At 46.8% G+C, this 18,629-nt stretch overlaps 1 protein-coding gene and 1 non-coding gene across 9 annotated transcripts in view; both read left to right on the top strand.

The window, feature by feature from the left end:
* Positions 1-18,629, top strand: part of SDCCAG8 (SHH signaling and ciliogenesis regulator SDCCAG8) — a 245,777-nt gene that overhangs the window by 206,224 nt on the left and 20,924 nt on the right. Inside the window, exon 17 of one of the 8 annotated variants that reach the window (XM_078440947.2) lies at positions 11,640-12,044. The exons of the other annotated variants lie outside the window; for them this stretch is intronic. Within the exon in view, the coding sequence (XP_078297073.2) occupies positions 11,640-11,796 (157 nt within the window). The 3' untranslated portion in view covers positions 11,797-12,044. Of the gene's footprint in view, positions 1-11,639; positions 12,045-18,629 lie in introns of those variants that run through there. 8 annotated transcript variants of the gene reach the window in all.
* Positions 10,037-10,201, top strand: LOC132686989 (U1 spliceosomal RNA). Its single transcript, XR_009613939.1, has one exon. It is a non-coding gene; the product is annotated as a U1 spliceosomal RNA (small nuclear RNA).

Genomic DNA, 18,629 nt, shown 5'->3' with positions numbered 1-18,629 from the left:
TCTGGTCAGTTTCAGAACGGAGTCCCAACATGTGTGCCTTAAGCGGTGCAAACATATCTCACACCTGAGGATCCTGTGTCTCTGCATGAAAATCTTGGGTGCTGATCGATAGGAGAAAATGTGGTAGAGAGCCTAAAATAGTCACATTCTCAAGTATGTTTATGTTGCTGTAAATTCAAGGCAGATGGATGAATAGTGAGAAGGAGTAGAAGAGGAACAATCATTTGAAATAAGAGAATGGCAGGAAGGGCAATTCAGTAAAATCCTTCCTTCCATTAAAAAAAAAGAAAAAAAGTCATTCCTAATTATTGACGGTTTACTGTGATGTTACACTAGGTGCTCTACAAAAGCTGTCCACAGTTTACCCCGGTTTACAAATGAGGCAACTGAGACCCAGAGGAAGGAAATTGTCTGTGAGAGGCGAAGCTACACTTCAAACAGGTTTATCTGACTCCAAAGCCTGTGCTGTCTCTACAATACCTCATGGTCTTTCTGCCTCTAAAAGAGACAATGGTCCTAGTGGACCCAGAAAAGCAGTGGTATTAGGGGGCCTGTCAAGACGCAGTCCGGTAGAGTCCTGAGAAGTGTTGCCAGGAACAAAAGTCACTGGAAAAGTAGCAGAACGTTACAAAAAGGCCACAGGGGGACAACAATAATTGTACCTACAAGAAAAGAAAACGTACAGCCTCTTGCCTGAGCGCAAATAGAAAGTGATGGTGAAAACTGAGGAAGGTAGTAAGTTTCTAATCTGTTCTCACATGCTTTTGACCATGTTCATGCTTTCCATTCATTACCACTCAGTGGCAGTGAGGTAAACTTTGTGCCACCAGATAGCACTGTCACAGCCGGGCTTAGTGCATACACGTCACAGTGTGTTTGTTCCTTTTTCAGGCCGTTTCTGTGTTTCTCCTTTCTGTTACCATGGCAGTATTAACGTTATAGATCTGGGTGGAGCACAAGGGTGTTATCCATGTGTGGCACAGGTTAGATTTATTAAAAAATCTATTTAGGGGCGCCTGGGTGTCTCAGTCGGTTAAGTGTCCGACTTCGGCTCAGGTCATGATCTAGCAGTCAGCGGGTTCGAGGCCCACGTCAGATTCTGTGTCTCCCTGTCTCTCTGCCCCTCCCCTGCTCATGCTCTGTCTCTGTCTCTCTCAAAAATAGCTAAACATCAATATATAAACGTATATATATTTTTTCTTTGTCGGTCACCCAATATAGAGGGCTCTACTTAATGCAATCATAAAGAGGTACAATTTTTTTTCCCACAAAGTGCATGCTTTCTTATTGCAAACACCAAGTTTGTGCAGTGAGCCCTCATCTGCATAGGAGGGTCTCTAGGATTCGCAGTAGACGTTGGTCAGTTTTCCCCGAGGCTACAGCTGAGAGTGGGATCGGTACGGTGTCAGGAACGGTATATCCGAGCACACTTAACTAGCAATGTGGTCGTCATTGTAAAGCCCGGAAATTTCCTCTTGTCTCAAGGTTGACGCAGCCCAGTCTTGAGAAACATCTAACTGAACATCTGAACACAGACAAAAGAGGATTCCGAGGAGGACCATCCCTCCCTCCATTTCCACAAGCATGTCCAGTGGGGGGTGAAGGGCACACATCCATTGTTGAGTCGGGGGCAGAAGTTCGGGGGTCACTTTCTTTCCAAGATGTCACCGTCACAGATAAGCTCCCAGTTTCCAGCCTCCCTGGGGAGTTTCCCTCCTGTTTCCTATTGGTGTGCGGTCCGCCCAGCAACTTCCTGCTGTATCTCTCAGGCAGTTGAAGTCATTGACCCCTTAGCCTCGGCCTTCCAAGCTCACCTGAGGGGAACCACAGTTCCCAGCAAGGCGCTGCCTGTTGTATCTTATTGCTTAATTATTCTACCTATTTAATGCCACTTAGAACATTGTCAGCTGTTGAGAAAGGGTAATTATCACTAGTCAAATGAAAAACACTTTTTTGGCTGCCTTACGGATACACATTTTACTGGTACCTTGATACATAATGAAGCCTGATAGCAAAACTTTTGCTTGTCTCTTCTTCAAGCCACAGCTGTTTCCCTGCTAAATTCATCCCATCTGTCTTCCCTTCCGTAAAGCTGTAGGCAGTATAGCATAAGTACAGAAGCAGTTCAGTGCTATTTTGGATAAACATAGCTGAAATTTGAATCTTTGCCATTTGCGATGCACACATTTTGTTTTACTGCTGTAAAGAGAGCTGTCAAAATACAACTACATGGATAATTTACTAAAATACAGTCAAATATAAGGTTGATCAAAAAGAAAGTGCACTGGGTCAGCCTGCCTGTTCCCAGCTCTGCCTGTTCCCTGCTCTGAAAGGTGTCCCCGCCTCGCGATCCCATGAATGCTGCTTGGGGAAGGCGGCAACTCTGCGGTCTTTGTTTTAATCCCGCAGCGTGGTCTCAGGAGTCAGCAGTTCCTTCAAACTGTCTGTGGCATGACTAGCAGAGTCCTTGAGAGGCTCTAGAAGTCCATTTTCTTAGTCTCCAAAAAATTTGCATCGATGGGAAACATTTTTTCTTTCTTGGCACATCCAGTCAGATTTGAACTACATTAGCATTCTGCTGTGTTGTGAAATGGATTGCATCGAAACCTTTGTTACCAGTCAGGCAGTACATTTTATTTCCGTATTACTCTCTTTCAGGGTTATTGGTACAGATGAGTGTACTGTCGTATCTTGTTGGTTCATCAGTAACTCACGTTGCTTTAGAGTCAATGGAGAGGTTTTTTCAATGAAGTCCTCTTTCTGAATTCTAAGACCGCTCACCTGCACCTGGACCCTCCCCTTGCACACCGATCTACTGCTTTCCTTACCCATGTGCCAAGGTCTTTCTGGAGGTGCTGAGGGGCGGGGCCAGTATCTAATCTACTTGGGTAGCCACCGTGGCCAGAGCTCATAAAATGTAGTTGGAAGTCTGTTTAAACAAAGCTTACCGAATCGGGTCACGATGATGCCATCATGAGTGAGTCCTCGAGCAGAGATTTAACTTGCCTCCCCTCCACCACTGAGGTTCCTCTCCCAGCACTTTCCCAGAAGCGTCTTTGCGAAATTTCCCCAGATAGGGATCCCGTCGACAACTACATGCAACCCCCTGGGAGTGACATCTTCTCTGTCTTGTTCTCCACCATTTCCCAGAAGCCGGTAGGGAGTACGTTGTAGGTGTTTGGTAAATACTTGCCGGGACAGGTGAATGTTGTGGTATTTTCTTCACATTGCATTGAAGTCCCTGCCTCTCAGTCACTGGAAAACACCAGCATCAACAGCGTGTATGGTACTTAAACAGCTTTAGCAAGATCATATGCTGCATCTCCAGCTGCTGCCAGTGAAATTGTTTTCCTAGAAAGTCCCCAAGGCCTTCTCTACACCAAGGCATTGCCCTCTTTTTTATCTAGCTTTCTTTTAGCAAAAAAAAAAAAAAAAAAAAAAAAAAAAAAGAAGTCCATATTCTTCAGAAGCAAAAGCAATATGACCTCCACAAATGTAACTAATTCTCTACTCCAGCTGAAGGTGGAGATGGAAGCTTTTGCCAGTGGTTCCTTGAAAGCCATCTCTATAAAAAGGGTGATGTGACTGTGATGCCATCTGATTTCAGGCCAGTCGGTGCTTTATAAGCATGGTCTGTGATGCTGTTATTACAAATCCTATTTTCCTTGGGGCGCCTGGGTGGCTCAGTTGGATGAGCGTTCCACTTTGGCTCAGGTCACGATCTCACAGTTTGTGAGTTCGAGTCCCGCATCGGGCTCTGTGCTGATGGCTCGGAGCCCAGAGCCTGCTTCGGGTTCTGTGCCTCCCTCTCTCTCTTCCCCTCCCCCACCACTTACACTTTGTCTCTCTGTCTCTCTCTCTCAAAAATAAATAAACACTTAAAAAAAAATCCTTCTTTCCTTCAATACCTGCCTATGTCAGGTCCTGCGCCAGACATTGTGGCTGCCCGTGAGAACCATCCCCTGCTCACAAAGGGCTGACCTTTCTTCCTGTAGACAGTTCTGATGCACTGTGATCAGAGCGATGATGTGGAACATGGGAGAAGGAACATATAGGAGGAGATCAGATAGGGCTTTGTAGAAGGTGATTCTTGACTCTGAAGGAGAGCTGGGTATATGTAGAAAGTAAAAAAAGGCACTCTTTCTAATAATATTCTTTGGATTCCACACTTTGGAAGATCGGTTTAGACTTAAAACCCAACATGAGAAGCAGCACATGACTTCTGTCTGACCTCCCTTGTATTCCCAATGTCAAGACATGGTTCTATGTCTTGTTCTTCCTGGTGGCTCAGTCAGCTAGCCTGGAGTGTTTGGCTGTCCAGCTCAAGACCGTACTGACTCAAGGACTTCTTATGATGCCTGTATGGCACAATCCAATCACAGTGCAGGTCTCTGTGCAGATTTTTATCTTGGGAGGGAGAAAATAATACACATAACACAAAATGTTCTCTAGGGTAACATTACTCATTTAACTCAGCATATGATGAGTTCTGTGAGTTTTTCAGTAATTCATTGACACCTTCTCCCCATCTTTATGATAATTCTGAAGCCTATGCTTTTGACTCCATTCTCATGGGAAGGACTCTCGGCCATCTGTGATGGGAAAGAAAACAAGACCATTCTGCCACATGGGCACATGCCCACACAGGATATTTAAAAAGCAACGTCTCCGGGAAATACCTGTCCATGTAATCAATCTGAACTCTCAGTGTTCCTATGAGCGCCAGCAGGTGTAGATGGCTCTTGTCTAGAGAGAAGGCTGGAAATAACCCTTTATTCAGAACCCTGTAAAGAAAGTTGGTTTGCCACGGTCAGATCCTCTTGACCCTACATTGCTGACAAGGTCAGAGAAAGTGCTATTCCTAGAGGGGAACGGAAGTGGCTATCAAGGGTTAACCCGGCCCTGATTGACACTTGATCTTCAGAGTAGTATTTATTTTTAGACACTTCAGTATAAAGCATGTGGTACTGGTACTTAAAAGAATTTTTTTTTTTTTCCAAACATTGCACGCTTAGGCTTTTCCATCATACTAACTGCTTACAGGGAGCTTGCCCAGTTCCTCCCATTCTCTGGGATGGGTTGGTCGCATGTTGTGAATTTTAACATTTGCATCTGGCTCTTTATTTTCACGAGGGGGTCACAACCTAGCGATTTCGTCTTGTGCTCAAGTAAATGACTACACACACTGAGTGGATTCACCTAGCTAGAATTTGATCTGAACGGGACAGACCAATGGATAGTTGTCAGAGACTGTCCTTAACAGTTCCCTGCACCAGTAAGCCTGCTACCACTTAGTTAACTGAGATGCCAGGGAATTCCAAAAAAAAAAAAAAAAAATCTAATTAATACACATTATTAAACATATTTACACACACTGAACTATTTCAAACCAGTAATGCTGGAATAAAGACAAAATAATACTGTGTATTTACATAACACCATAACACCTTTCACTAGGAAACTCTCAAGTCTTCACTAACTTACTATGCCGCACTGCACCCCACGAGGTGTGTCGGAAGTAAAGGTAGAACGGTACCAAGTGCTAACGAGAGGAGGGAAGCACGCGTCTTGTGTAGGGTGATAGAGACTCCTGGGTGGCCCCAGGGCATTCAAGTTCAGGTCACCCCGTGGTAAGGTAGCATCACAGGATTATGGATTTTAGTTTCCTTCTTTATGGTGTTGCTTTTGTTGTGTTTCCCATCTAGCCTGAAGCCTGTGCTGTACTTGAATTGACTGGAGGGATGAGCAGAAAGGACTGAGGCAAGCCTACCCTTGACCTTGACAGTGCCCCCTAACCTGGTCACTTGGTCTGTTGTGTAACTTTCCCTAGACCCTGCCAAATAGGATTTTCTTCATTTTTTCCCCTTAGTGGCAATTTTTTTTTTACTTTTTTTTTTTAATGTTTATTTATTATTGACAGACAGAGAGACACAGAGCGTGAGCAGGGGAGGGGTAGAGAGAGGGGGAGACACAGAATCCGAAGCAGGCTCCAGGCTCTGAGCTGTCAGCACAGAGCCTGATGCGGGGCTCGAACTCAACAAACCGCGAGATCATGACCTGAGCCGAAGTCAGTTGCCTAACCAACTGAACCACCCAGGTGCCCCAATTTTTTTTTTTTTTTTTTTTTTTAATCAGAGTGTGACAGTCTACTTTCCAGAAATGCCTCAAGGCAGCCAGACACATGTTAGTCAGTGAGAAAGGTGTTGGTGAGCCCTGGTCTCCTCTGGAAGGGTCAGGGCTGATGCCATTTCCAGCACCTCCCATAACAGGACTGGCCCAGCACAGCAAGCACAGAGAACATTCCAGGACTTCTGGGGAGCACCTGGGGCAGACCCAGAGCTGGATCCAGTCGAGAACCCATGTGAACACAAGAATATAAACAGACCAATGGGAATAGTGAACTATGCATTTAGATTTTTAAATAGCATACATTAACATCTTGGAATGAATTTTGCATTTAATATTCCATTGCATTTCCAGAAAGTTTAGTGCTGGAATTTAGTATTCATTTGGTTATGCTACACAGTGAATTTATTCACCTGCTCCTTTGAGGAAAAGAGGAACTTTCTCTCTAGAAGTCTTTCTCACAGGAAAGCCTTTATTTTGGCTTAACCTCTCAGATTTTTGGATAATTTAGGTGTCACAGATAAACCCATGATAGGATAGCTTTCAGACACTATAATTTAAGTGTCTCTGAAATGTAATAAATAGAGCTTTGTCTGGGTTTGGAGAAATAATGTTTTCTTCCCAAACAGCTGTTCATTTGTATTAACAATTTTCTCTCTCTGGAAAGGCAGTATTTCTGTTTTATATCCAATCTTGTCTCCTTTCTATCACGTTAGCTGTGTTCACTCCATTGTGGCAGTGTTTTTAATATCCCTGAGCACTGTGGGCTGATGACAAAGCTGACCTCAGGGGCTTCCAGAAGAGAAGCTACTACTTGTTTTTCCCTAGCTTATTTCTGGTCAGACTGTCCCTGTATATCTTACTGGGGCTGGCTGATTTCAGTGCCTTTTCATTTCGTCTGAGACCATTTGGAAAAGCCATTTAAACACCAAATGCACAAATCTATACAAATCTATGCCCCCTTCTTCAGTTGGCAAAGCCAAAGGTCTTTGGTTGTTCGTTTTGGGGCCCCTAATTAGCACCCAAAGAGGCAATTTCTGAGGCTGTGATGAAGATAGTCATAGCTAGCTGTGAGGTCTGGCCACAGGGGCTACTGAAATATATTAGATACTGGCCATCCCCTCAAAGAGGTCACGCCCAATGGGCCTACACTAGACCTTTGCACACGGGAGAAAGAAAGCAGAGAATCATGGGAGTGAGAACACGAATATAAAATAAAGTTTCCTAACAATCTTGTGAGATGGACAGGTGGGACATGTATGGTAAAAATTACATTTTACTTTGAAGTCATCTGGTTAGAGAGAGGCTAAATATCACCAAACTCCCATGGCTGATAGGCTGAGAATCAGACCCTTTCCTACTTAGTGTCTCTGAGAGTCATCATAGGGAAGGGTAGTTAAGAACGTGCCTTCTGAACCCAGATGGCACGGCTTCAAATACCTGCTCTGCCCTCTTCTGTGCTGTGTGATTTGGGACGAGCTACTTAACGTGGGCCTAAACATCTCCATCCATAAAATTATGACAGTTGTGTTACGTATCTCATGGGGTTAAGAGGATTGCACGAATTATTACACAAATGTTCAGAGCAGTGCCTGGCACACAGCAAGGACTCAATAAACGTTAGCTATGTGCATTGCCACAGCGCTCAGCACAGGGAGCAACATGTACAACTTGTAATCAGAGCTCGTGAACATTAAATAGGTCTTCCCTCCACCTTTAGTGAAGTTAGAATGAAACAGGGTTTTTGTTCTCGTGCTATAACCCAGGACTACTGCAGCCCTTGCAATTAATGAAGGACAGAACGTTCACAATATCGGCCTCTGGGGAGTACTGTCAGGGGGACGGACGGTTAATATTCAGGTCTCCACCCCTGACAGATCAGAAGTGCCGCCTCATAACGATGCATTCCAGAATACTCTAGAGAGGCCTTTGAGACTCATCTCCTTTAAGTTTGAAAGCGTGGGGGCACTTGGTGCTTATACAGCGCTAACTTCCCAAGTAACACATCTCCGTTCACAGTCTATTAAGCTCAGACCCTCCTGGAAACTGCTTTTGACTGTTGACTGGAAATGTGACCAAAGATTAATGAATTTGGAAGCACTGAAGTGATAGAAAAGGTATTTGTTTGTTTGCTTGGTTGCTTGGTTAAAATCCTATTCTGTTTTGAACTGAGTTGGAGTCAGCGGTGAAATTAGGAAGCTGGGGGATCCAGTGATTTTGGAAATCAGTCCAGGTCCAATCAGGCGAGGGGGATGCGAGGAGGGAGAGAGCAGAGGCCGGACAAAAACCCACCCCAGATTACAGCCCCCAGACCCCACTGGCCCAGAAGCCAGAGGAGAGTCTCGGGGACACCTCGGGGCTTTGTGTGTGGGGGGGAGCTGTCTGCTTGGGCACATATGTGCACCAAACCTCCCTTTGCTCCATGCCAGCATCTGATCAGCAGCCTCCAAATGTTCTAGCATCCCCAGCAGATCATTTTGATTCAGAAGCCTTCTATTGACAGTTAACTTTTATTGAAAGACTATTGTCTTGATAAGAAATTTCTGACAACTTCGGTGATGTTGGATTCCAAATATATAATGACAGCTCTGATGGTGTGTGTTTGTGTGTGTGATGCATTCAAATGCTCTAAGGAAAACTGCTCTAATTTTTCACTGCGCTGGAGGGGGCACCCAGCGTTCAGGCTCTGTGCAAGTGCACATAAACACACATGATACTTGAACCACGGACCCTATAGAATTTACTAGCATACATGGAAATTCGGTGAGGACAAAGTTGTTTTTTGTTTTGTTTTGTTTTGCTAGGAGACTGTCTTGTCAAATGTCCAGTAGCTTTTAGTTAAGTTCCACCCAAGGACAATGTGGTATGGACAAAGGAGCACCAGATCTTAAACAGAGAAATCTGGCTTTCAGTCCTGTCTTAGCTATTTTATAGCTGCCCTGGGGATCGTGGGTTTAGATGACAGACCCGGGATTGTGTTCTAGCTCTCCACTTACTATGTGAATAAGGCAAGATATCAGGGGCATCTCTGGGCCTCACTTTCTTGTCCATAAAATGAGGATCACAATAGTAGCCATAATACCTTCTTGAAAAGGTTGCTAATAATGACTTACAAATAACTGGAAAAACACTTAGCACAGTCACTGCACATAGAAGACTCTCAATTAATAATAATAATAATAATACCTCATACTGTTTATTGCTTTAGTTATGTTATTATGGAATCTTAATTGCCTCGTTCATTTGAAAGAAGCAGCACTTCGTATATTCGGGGCCGTTTTCAGAGTTAGGTGCGCTCGTGTATGTGAAAGCACTGTGCATATGCTCTGAAGTACTTTTTTAATGTTTATTTATTTGTTTTGAGAGAGAGAAAGCCAGCATGAGCAGGGCAGGGGCAAAAAGAGAGGGGGAGAGAGAGAGAACCCCAAGCAGAGAATCCTGACACCGGGCTCCATCCCACGACTGTGAGATCATGACCTGAGCCGAAATCAAGGGTCAGACACTCACCTGACTGAGCCCCCCAGGCGCCCCTGAAACACTTTATTAAAAATAATAATGACGATGATGATTGTACTTTCACTTAGTGAGGATCTCTAAGGGCCAGGCATTTTACGTGCTGTCTCTAACTCTCCAAGTAGTCCTGGGAGGTAGTAGAATCATTTTATATTGGAAATGAAACAGGCTTAGAAGAATTTGCCTGGGACCATGCTCAGATTTCAACGTAGATTTTTTTCTTTTAATTCAAAGTCGTCATTCTACATAGCTGCATCTCAATGGTAACAAAGCAATTGTTAATAATAGGTTATTGTTCCTGTTGAGAATAGAATCAGGCTCCCAGCATCTAGTCTGTGTAATCATTGAGTAGTATAACCTGCACTGCATGTATTTTATATTAAAACATATGATTTTTATACTTACCTGGCAAAGGAGATACCACGATCAGCGAAGGTGGTTTTCCCAGGGCGAGGCTTATCCATTGCACTCCGGATGTGTTGACCCCTGCGATTTCCCCAAATGTGGGAAACTTGACTGCACAATTTGTGGTAGTGGGTGACTGCATTCGCGCTTTCCCCTAGGGGGGACAAATGTATGAATTTGACAAAATGCATTGAACACACACTCACAGACTTACGTGTGTATCCACCCATGAAGCCCGAGGCTATGGAGGAAGTTTCAGAAAGGAGGAACCTGTCGGCAAGATCTAGGCAGTGGCCTTGTGGTTGGAAAACACGTGCTATCCCCACATCCCCAAGGGGAATAATTTGAAGGGCATACTTTTTGAATGGCTAAGTTCTGATACTTTCATTATAATATTCAATGCTTTCTTAGTCACTCCTCATGTTTTTGCATTTCAGTTACATGAATTTTCATTCACATTGTAGATTACAAGTAAATGGAATTTACAGTTTGGTGCCCCCGTCAGCATACTAATTTGAACTAGTTTATTGCTCACCAGCTGACAGTGGTCTGCTCAGGTGCGCAGCCTGGAACCCGGGCATATCCTGAGGGGACGTGTCTGTGCAGAACACCTGGAGCCTACTGGACTTCATGAGATCTGCATGGCTTTGGCAGTTACTTTTTTTTTTTTAATTTTTTAATGTTTATTTATTTTTGAGAGAGAGTGAGAGACAGAGAGACAGAGCACTAGTGGGGGAGGGACAGAGAGAGAGAGAGATGCAGAATCTGAAGCAGGCCCCGAGCTGTCAGCACAGAGCCCCACACAGGGCTTGAACCTACGAACCATGAGATCATGGCCTGAGCCAAAGTCAGATGCCTAATCAAGTGAGCCACCCAGGCTCCCTGGGGTTCAGCAATTCCTCACTGCAGGTTTGCTGAAGTTTTGCTTTTTTTTTTTTTGCTAACCCTTTCTAAGCCTCAGTCTCCACAATCTATTAAATCAAAATAATAGTGCCTGACTACTTAGAGTTTCCAAGCAGATAAAGGGATATTTCATTTAACGTCCTCAGCACTTAACACGGCATCCTTTTCCACCCTTCTTTGACTTCTGAAAGAAAAAAAAAGGGTCTACTTTTGCAACAATGGAATATTCGGTTTGCTTTTTTTACCATCCCTCATTTGCACGGACTTGGAAAACCATGCGTGGTCAACCAACACATGGATCAAACAAATTTACAAGATCAGAAACGGCTTTTCACCTGTGACTGAGTGGTGCCACCAGTGGGGGTGTCCCATCTGCAAGAGGGCTCTCTGCACCAGTCCGGAGGGAATATCCCAGCTGTCCCTATGTTACAGAGGCTAGACCAACTGCCCCTCACCCCCACTCTGCAGATTTTTGCTCCTGAAGCCGAGCGCCCTGGCCTCGATCACTCACATGTGTCTGCCAGGTTTAACTTTTAGTTTGTCTAAAAGTTAGTCTTTCTGATTCCTGGCCTGATAAAATATTTTAGAATACTTTCCCAGTCCCGCTCCCCTCCCCCGTCCCCCACCGCTCTAAGTTACAAATGGCCAGATTTCAGTCATCAGGAGAGTCGAATGTATTATTTTTTTTGCAGCCTGTCTTTCTGGGGGCCGGATTCCAAGGAGGCAGCCCGTGGGCTCACAGGCCAGGAGAGCCAGGATTTCAACAGCGTCAACAATCTTTGCTCATCATACGGAAAAGCAGTGTGTCAGTGCCGGCTCATTAGCATACAGCCGCGCCGTGCTTGCTAACAAAGCAGGCTCTGGGTATCTGCTGATTTCTCAGATTGTCGGTCTTCCTTGACCAAAAAGAAGAGGAGAAATAGCTTCAGGCAAGGGTGCCGTCCCTCTCCCGCGGCCAGAAAGCCTCCCAAGGATTCCCAGAGGGAGAGCTTTGAAGTGGTTTTCAAGTAATCAAGCTCTTGGGAAAAGGAGACCAGCCACCCTTTGTTTTTCTAATCTTGTTCTGAATCACGACAGGCAAATAAATCGCCATGTTGTCGAGTTAAAAATGAGCGAGCCCCGAATAATTCCCGATCATCCCTTTAACAGTTCTGTTTAGTTAGCAGGCTTCAAAAGAAAGAACTATATATGGGCAGAGGTACGCCTGCGTGCCCCGCGCGGTCTGTCTCCCGATCCCTCTTTTGTTAGGGGGATGGAGGGGAAGGAGAAACTTACAAGCAGATGTGCTGCTAGATCTACAGGCTTCTGCCAACCATATGGCATCTTAAAGAAAGATGGTTGGAGCGTCTGGATTAGCAAAGAGTCGGGATGGGAAGCCATGTGTCGTGTTGGTACAGGCAGTTGTTTGAGCTCTCTCTAAATGGCTTCAGGAGATTGTGTAATGGAACAAATGGTCCTGGGAGCCCGGGAACAGCCTTGCCGCTGCTGGATAGGCAGTCGGCCCTCGGGCGGGAGCTGTTTCCCTTTTTCCTCCCCCCTTGTGGCCTCTCCTTCTTTTAGTGTTCTTCCAACTCCGAGAATGGACTCAGAACTTTTCCACTTAGAATTTCGCCCTGGGCTCTCTCCGCCTGGATGTCTGCCTGAACTCTCTCCTCTCCCTTGAACCTGGAAGTGAACGCTGGGGTCCTGCTCCAGGTCCCCTCCTGCGGTCCCTGCAGGGGTCCGGGCCGACAGAGGCCTTTCCCAGCTCCCCGGGAGGTGTTCTCCCACCACAACTTCCAGAAACCCCAAGAGATGAAAAATCTTTAATCCCTTAATGGGTCAGCTCAGAGTTTTATGTGGTCCCAGGTGTTGACCACCTGAGACGTGCGTGCCCCTTCACCCTTTTGGATCTCACGTGTGCCACTTAAAAGCAAATTGTACTAATTCCATAGCAGTGAATTCTTTGGTCTTTTGGGTCATGCCTGCCATTAACTGAGCAGGACTCCATTCCCTGATACGAAATGCAAATATAAGTTCAAGACTTGAGACACTGTGATACTGGCACCGTGTGGGCAGTATTTCATCTGGGGTCACGTTCTCTGTCCGTTCTTGTTTTGAGAAACTGAGGCAGAAGGGACACCTTCCAGCCAGAGCAAATCTTTGGAGCTGTTCTCTTGGCCAAGCTCTTTGGACACTTCAGCTGCGTTCTGGGGCAAACAGATCTTTCTTTGTGGCGATGCAATGCCTTTCGCTGCTAGCAAGTTGGGTCGGCCTCCTCAAGGGAATGGGTGACCCACCCCCAGGCGCCATGATGTATCAGATGCCCTGATGTATCATGCATTGTGGTCCACGGGAGGCGCGATGAGTAGCTGAGGCAGTGAAAGAACTGGCTGATTTATCTGACCACGTTATCAAAGCAGCAGCCAGTCGGGTCAGTGGGAGTCTCTTGTGGGTGCCTGGTTTGTGCTGCATGCCATGGGAGCAGAGAGCACTGAACAGCAGCATCTCCTTTAGGGTTTGAGCTCGCTCCCCCCCCACCCCCCCACCCCGCCCCATCACAGGCAGTGAGCCCAACTGCCCCAGAGAATGGGAGCAAATAAGTGAGAGCCCAGGTTAAAAGTGAATGACCTCCCCCCCACCTCAAGAAATGAAACGTAGAGCCTGTGCAGGACTGGGCTGGCAGTGGGAAGGAAGAAAACAGCGTCCCAAAATCTGAATATGTCTTCAAACTGTCATTGTTTTTATGTACTTGTGGCTGAGGCAGATGATTTTCACTGTCTGACACAAGGTCATCTGAGAATCACTTGGAGATCATTACCAATTTCTTTCATAAATAACTCCTTTCTGCAAGGATACCAATGTCACCCAGTTATTTCAGATGAGGTGCTATTTCATTTTTGTGAATTCTTTGTATTAAAAAATTATTCGTGGGGCGCCTGAGTAGCTCAGTCAGTTGAGCATCCGACTCCCTCTCAGGTCATGATCTCACAGTTCGTGAGTTCAAGCCCCGCATCGGGCTCTGTGCTGACATGACAGCTGGGAGTCTGGAGCCTGCTTTGGATTCTGTGTCCCTCTCTCTGTCCCTCCCCTGCTCGCTCTCTCTTTGTCTCTCTCAAAAATACACATTAAAACATTTCAGAAAAATTATTTGTATCTCATAGACACAGGTTTAAAACACATTACTTTGACCCCCACCCCCAGGGCTCATTTCATGCTGAACATGGGGCGGAGGTGGGGGGCAGTGGGGGAAGTATAATTTTGATTGTTATCTCCCAATTGGAAGAAATTACCACTTTAATCCTTTATACCATCCAAGTGTACATGGTCCCAAATTTGTCAGCATTAGAATTTCTTGAAACAATGCAATTAAACTGCAACATATTTCCTAACATTCTTAATTAAGACAGTAACTGAAAAATGTAGATTAACAGAAGTTACTGTTTTTATCAACACATTTTCTTTCTTTCCCGCCACCATCACATCCCCCTCCCCCATCCCTTTTTCTTTTCCTTTTTTTTTTTTTTTTTTGCTTTAAATGTCTGATGTCAGTTTCGTCCACATGTACATTATGCACATGGCACCGAAGAAACAAAGTAAAAAATTCTCTTTTAATTCTGAGCTGCATGCCCAACGCCACATGCACTGTCTGTTACATGTCGCTTCTTATGAGGTTCATGCTGGGAGTTTCTTTTTAAAGGCAAAGTGTTTCTGAAGGAAAGAGTTCAGGTTGCGCAGATTGTGTTAGAAAAACCTCACTCTCTCCGAGTGGAATTAATATACTGATTGTTCCGTGCAGGCTCAAACTGGCAATGTGTGCAAAAGTTCAAGAGTATCTGGGAGTGGAAATATGGAGGAGAATTTGAGAGAGTGAGCGCACACAAAGAGATGGGAAGTGTTGCTGGAAAGTGAAATTAATGGTAACTTTGTAAGCAGGCAGAGGGAATGTAAGTATGAACAACTGTGCAGTAAAGGGTCCTCAGGCTTAGAACATTTGTGCGGAATCAGAAAGCCCTGATTCTCATGGCGCATTTTAGGATAGGTCATGAAAACCAGTTGGGTTATTGGAGGACAATGGGGGCGCGGATAAAGCGCTGTCACACCCAGCACCTTTTAACTCGCATTTCTTTGAGGTCTTCAGGTGTTGGGCCCTTTCAATTGGGTCACAGGAGAAGCTTAATCACTAACCCAGAAACCGAAGCGGGCCGTAATGGTGCTTCGGCCTGTCAGCCAATATTTTTTTCCTGGTTGGTTAAAATCTTGAGTGTCCAGGATGATCCACAAACGGTGAACGTTTGGTTTACACGTAAGGAATTAAAAGGTAAGAAAAGCCAGTAACAATCACGCGGCACCTTTCCCATCACAAGGAAACTTTTCCCGCACTGCTCCCCAGGGAGAAGGAGACGGGGACGGGAGCTTGGAGTTAATGAGCCTTTCGCCCATCTCCTTCTTCGACTGCCACGTCGGCTTAATCCTCGCCGTCCGCCACAGCCCGGAGCCCCGCGGGCCCCGCGGAGCCGCCCCGGCCGCCCGGCAGGTGCAGGCGCCTTCCCGGGACCCCCCTCCCGCGGGCAGCCGCGGCGCAGCCCAGAGGTCGGGGCGAGCGGCCGCGCGGCCCGGGGGTTGGGGCGGGGGGGGGGGGCGCGTCGGCGGGCGCGGTGGGGGGCCGGAGCCGGGCGCCTCCCCGCCCGCCGCGGGAGGGGCCGCCCGCAGCCCCGGGCGCGCTCGGAGGCGGCCTGAGAGCAGGTGCAGGGGCGCGGCGGGCGCGCTCGCAAGTGGCCAGCGCGCGGCGGGAGGCGGGCTGCATCCCCGGGGCTCGTCCTGAGCGAGCACCACCGCTCCCCGCTCCCGTCGACGGGATTTTCACTGCAAGTCTGAGATGGAGCCTTTCATTGGCGGCATCTAGGAAAAGGTGGGGGGGGGGGGGGGGAGGCGAGGCGGGGCGGGGGGGAGACGACCACTACCTTCTGTTTGGCAGCTGCTCGTCTCTAAAGCAGGACACTGTCTCCGGGGATGGTTTAGGGCAGGTCCTCCCGTGGCCGTGAGCTCAGGTCAGGGCTTGGGAGGACGTCAGTATTGTGCGCCCACACCTCTCAAAATGCTGCTCTGCGGCCTGTGGGGAGAGACACTAGCAGGGTCCCCAGCCTCCCGTCACCGCCCAGCGCCGCCCCAGGCCCGGCTGTTGGTCCTGTAGCCCCTCACCGCCTATTGTCATCGCCTGGGAGGGTGTTACTGCCACTGCATCACAACCACCAGGACCTGGCCTAGAGAGTAAATACTGGATGGATGATTTAGCATGCCTGGGGGTTCTTCTTAAAATCTGGGCACTGCTGCCCACAGGGGATTCCTAGTCTACACAGCAGAAGCTCCCCGGGCGTGGGGGCCATGACCGGAACCGTGGTGGCAGTGCTGGGAAGGCCTCGGCATCAACACTGAGCCCACTGCTGGGGCCCTCACTTGGCCCGTGGGAGCAGCCTTCAGGAAGCCTGTCCTTCCCTCTCTTTTCTGTTCCTCTCATTCAGGAACTCTTAATTGAGGAAGGATGTCTCCTTTGCTCTGTTTGGAACACTGACCAAGTGCTGTAGAGACAGAGCCCCTGACCCTCTCCGCCATCCTGTAGTGACACCTCCCTGCTCTCTGAACCCAATCCTGTTTCCCCTGCTCTCTCAAAGACTGCACACCTTGGACACAGAGATGGCTTCTGCTTGGAGCACCCCAAGGTTGATTGATGACCGGAGGCAGTGGTGGCCTTCCTTAATCCAGAGCAGTCTTAATACGTCTTCTCTCCCTGCCGCCCACCTCAAGGCCACCGTGGTTTCCTGAGCTGCGTGGGGCACTTTGTTTACTTGTGCTCCTTTTACAAAATAGAGGAAGGAGTATTGGAAGCCTAGTCTGGTTCTCTTGCCACTTTTAAAATTCAGAATTTCACAACCCAAACGTTAAAGTGTTGATAATTGGTTCCTTCTGCCCCCCGCGACGGCGTGGAACTGGGCAAGGTTAGGACTCTTGTGCTGCCCGAGTTCCCCGGAAAGGAAGTGGGCAGGCCTCTGCCGGACCTTCTAGCTGGAAGAGCTCTGCCACCGTATTATCCCAACGCCCATCACTGTGTAGAGGACCCCCTTTTACTAAATGATTTATTACTCTTAGCAGAATTCCTTTGGCTGCAGATTTTATTTCTGAGTCACTCTGTTCAGCTCAATTGGTCGCCTTCAGTTACCGTGGCAACCAGCAGATGGGGTTCTTTGACAAGGGTCAGCAGGGAGGCTGCCTCAGTATAGACTATAGAGGGAAGAGGAGCTAAATAAAAAGCTTTCGGCACTGACAGTTCTGTAGCGGATGGCCAGGAGTACTTATCAAATTACTTGCATTAAAACCTAATTAAGATGTGTGCCAGTAAGGGTGCCGTAGTGATTGGACCTGGTTACTGAGCTGCCGTGGGCCCACTCTGACTCGATCACACCTCTGTGACCAATTTGCCGACCTCGAGGATGGTTGAACACGAAGAAGACAGAGGGCAAGCTCACTCCAGTGTGGATCTGCTACACTCCAGGACACTCAGACCCTCTGGGAGCGCCTGGGGGACCTCACTGGCCCCGAATCTTTGTGCTAACACCACACTGCTGCAGTCACTCCGGAGGGCATCTGAACAGGCCCCTCGTGCGTTCTCATAGTGCCACATCTGCTTTTAAGACTATACTTGCTTTAGTTGCAAATAGTATTCGTCAAAATAAAACTGATCTCTTAGTTGTTCCAGATACAGGGTACTAAATAGACATGCTGTCTAAGCACAAAGGATCTTTTCTGTAGGGAGGAAAGGGACATTTTCCGGTCAGTTGACAAAATTAGAAATCAGTAGGTTAGATAAAGGTATTTTGTCACTGTTCCAAGTCAATGTAGTTGATAATATACTATGGTACATGGGAGTGTCTTTATCATTAGGATTTACACACTGAGGTCTGGGTGCCCGCAAATTACTGTCAGATGGCTCTGAAAACGATAAAAAATATACAGGGGCGCCTGGGTGGCTCCGTCGGTTAAGCGTCCGACTTCGGCTCAGGTCATGATCTTGCGGTCCGTGAGTTCAAGCCCCGCGTCAGGCTCTGTGCTGACAGCTCAGAGCCTGGAGCCTGTTTCAGATTCTGTGTCTCCCTCTTTCTCTGAGCCTCCCCTGTTCATGCTCTCTCTGTCTCTCTCTCTCTCTCTCTCTCTCTCTCTCTCTGTCTCAAGAAAATATAAACGTTAAAAATTTAAAAAAAATTAAAAATAAATAAAAAATATACATATCCATTGTGTGTGTGTGTGTGTGTGTGTGGAGAGAGGAGAATAATAAATGGGTTAAGTGATAACAGGTAAATTTGGATAAAGGGTATGCGGGTATTCTTTGTACTATTCTTACAACTTTTTGTAAGTATGATATTTTCTTTTTTTGATAGTATTTTCAAATAAAGTTTTGTTTTATTTTTTATTTTTAGGAAAATTTTTAATGTTTATTTTTTATTGAAAACATTTTTTTAATGTTTATTTATTTTTGAAGGAGAGAGAAAGAGAGACAGAGCCTGAGCGGGGGAGGGGCAGAGAGAGCTGGAGACACAGAATCCGAAGCAGGCTCCGGGCTCCGAGCTGTCAGCACAGAGCCTGACGCGGGACTCCCAACTCACCGACTGCAAGATCATGACCTGAGCCGAAATCAAGAGTCGGACTCT

The sequence above is a fragment of the Panthera onca genome, chromosome F1, assembly GCF_046562875.1.
Source record: "Panthera onca isolate mPanOnc1 chromosome F1, mPanOnc1 haplotype 2, whole genome shotgun sequence".
NCBI lineage: Eukaryota > Metazoa > Chordata > Mammalia > Carnivora > Felidae > Panthera > Panthera onca.
This window is presented reverse-complemented; position numbering and strand designations above follow the sequence as displayed.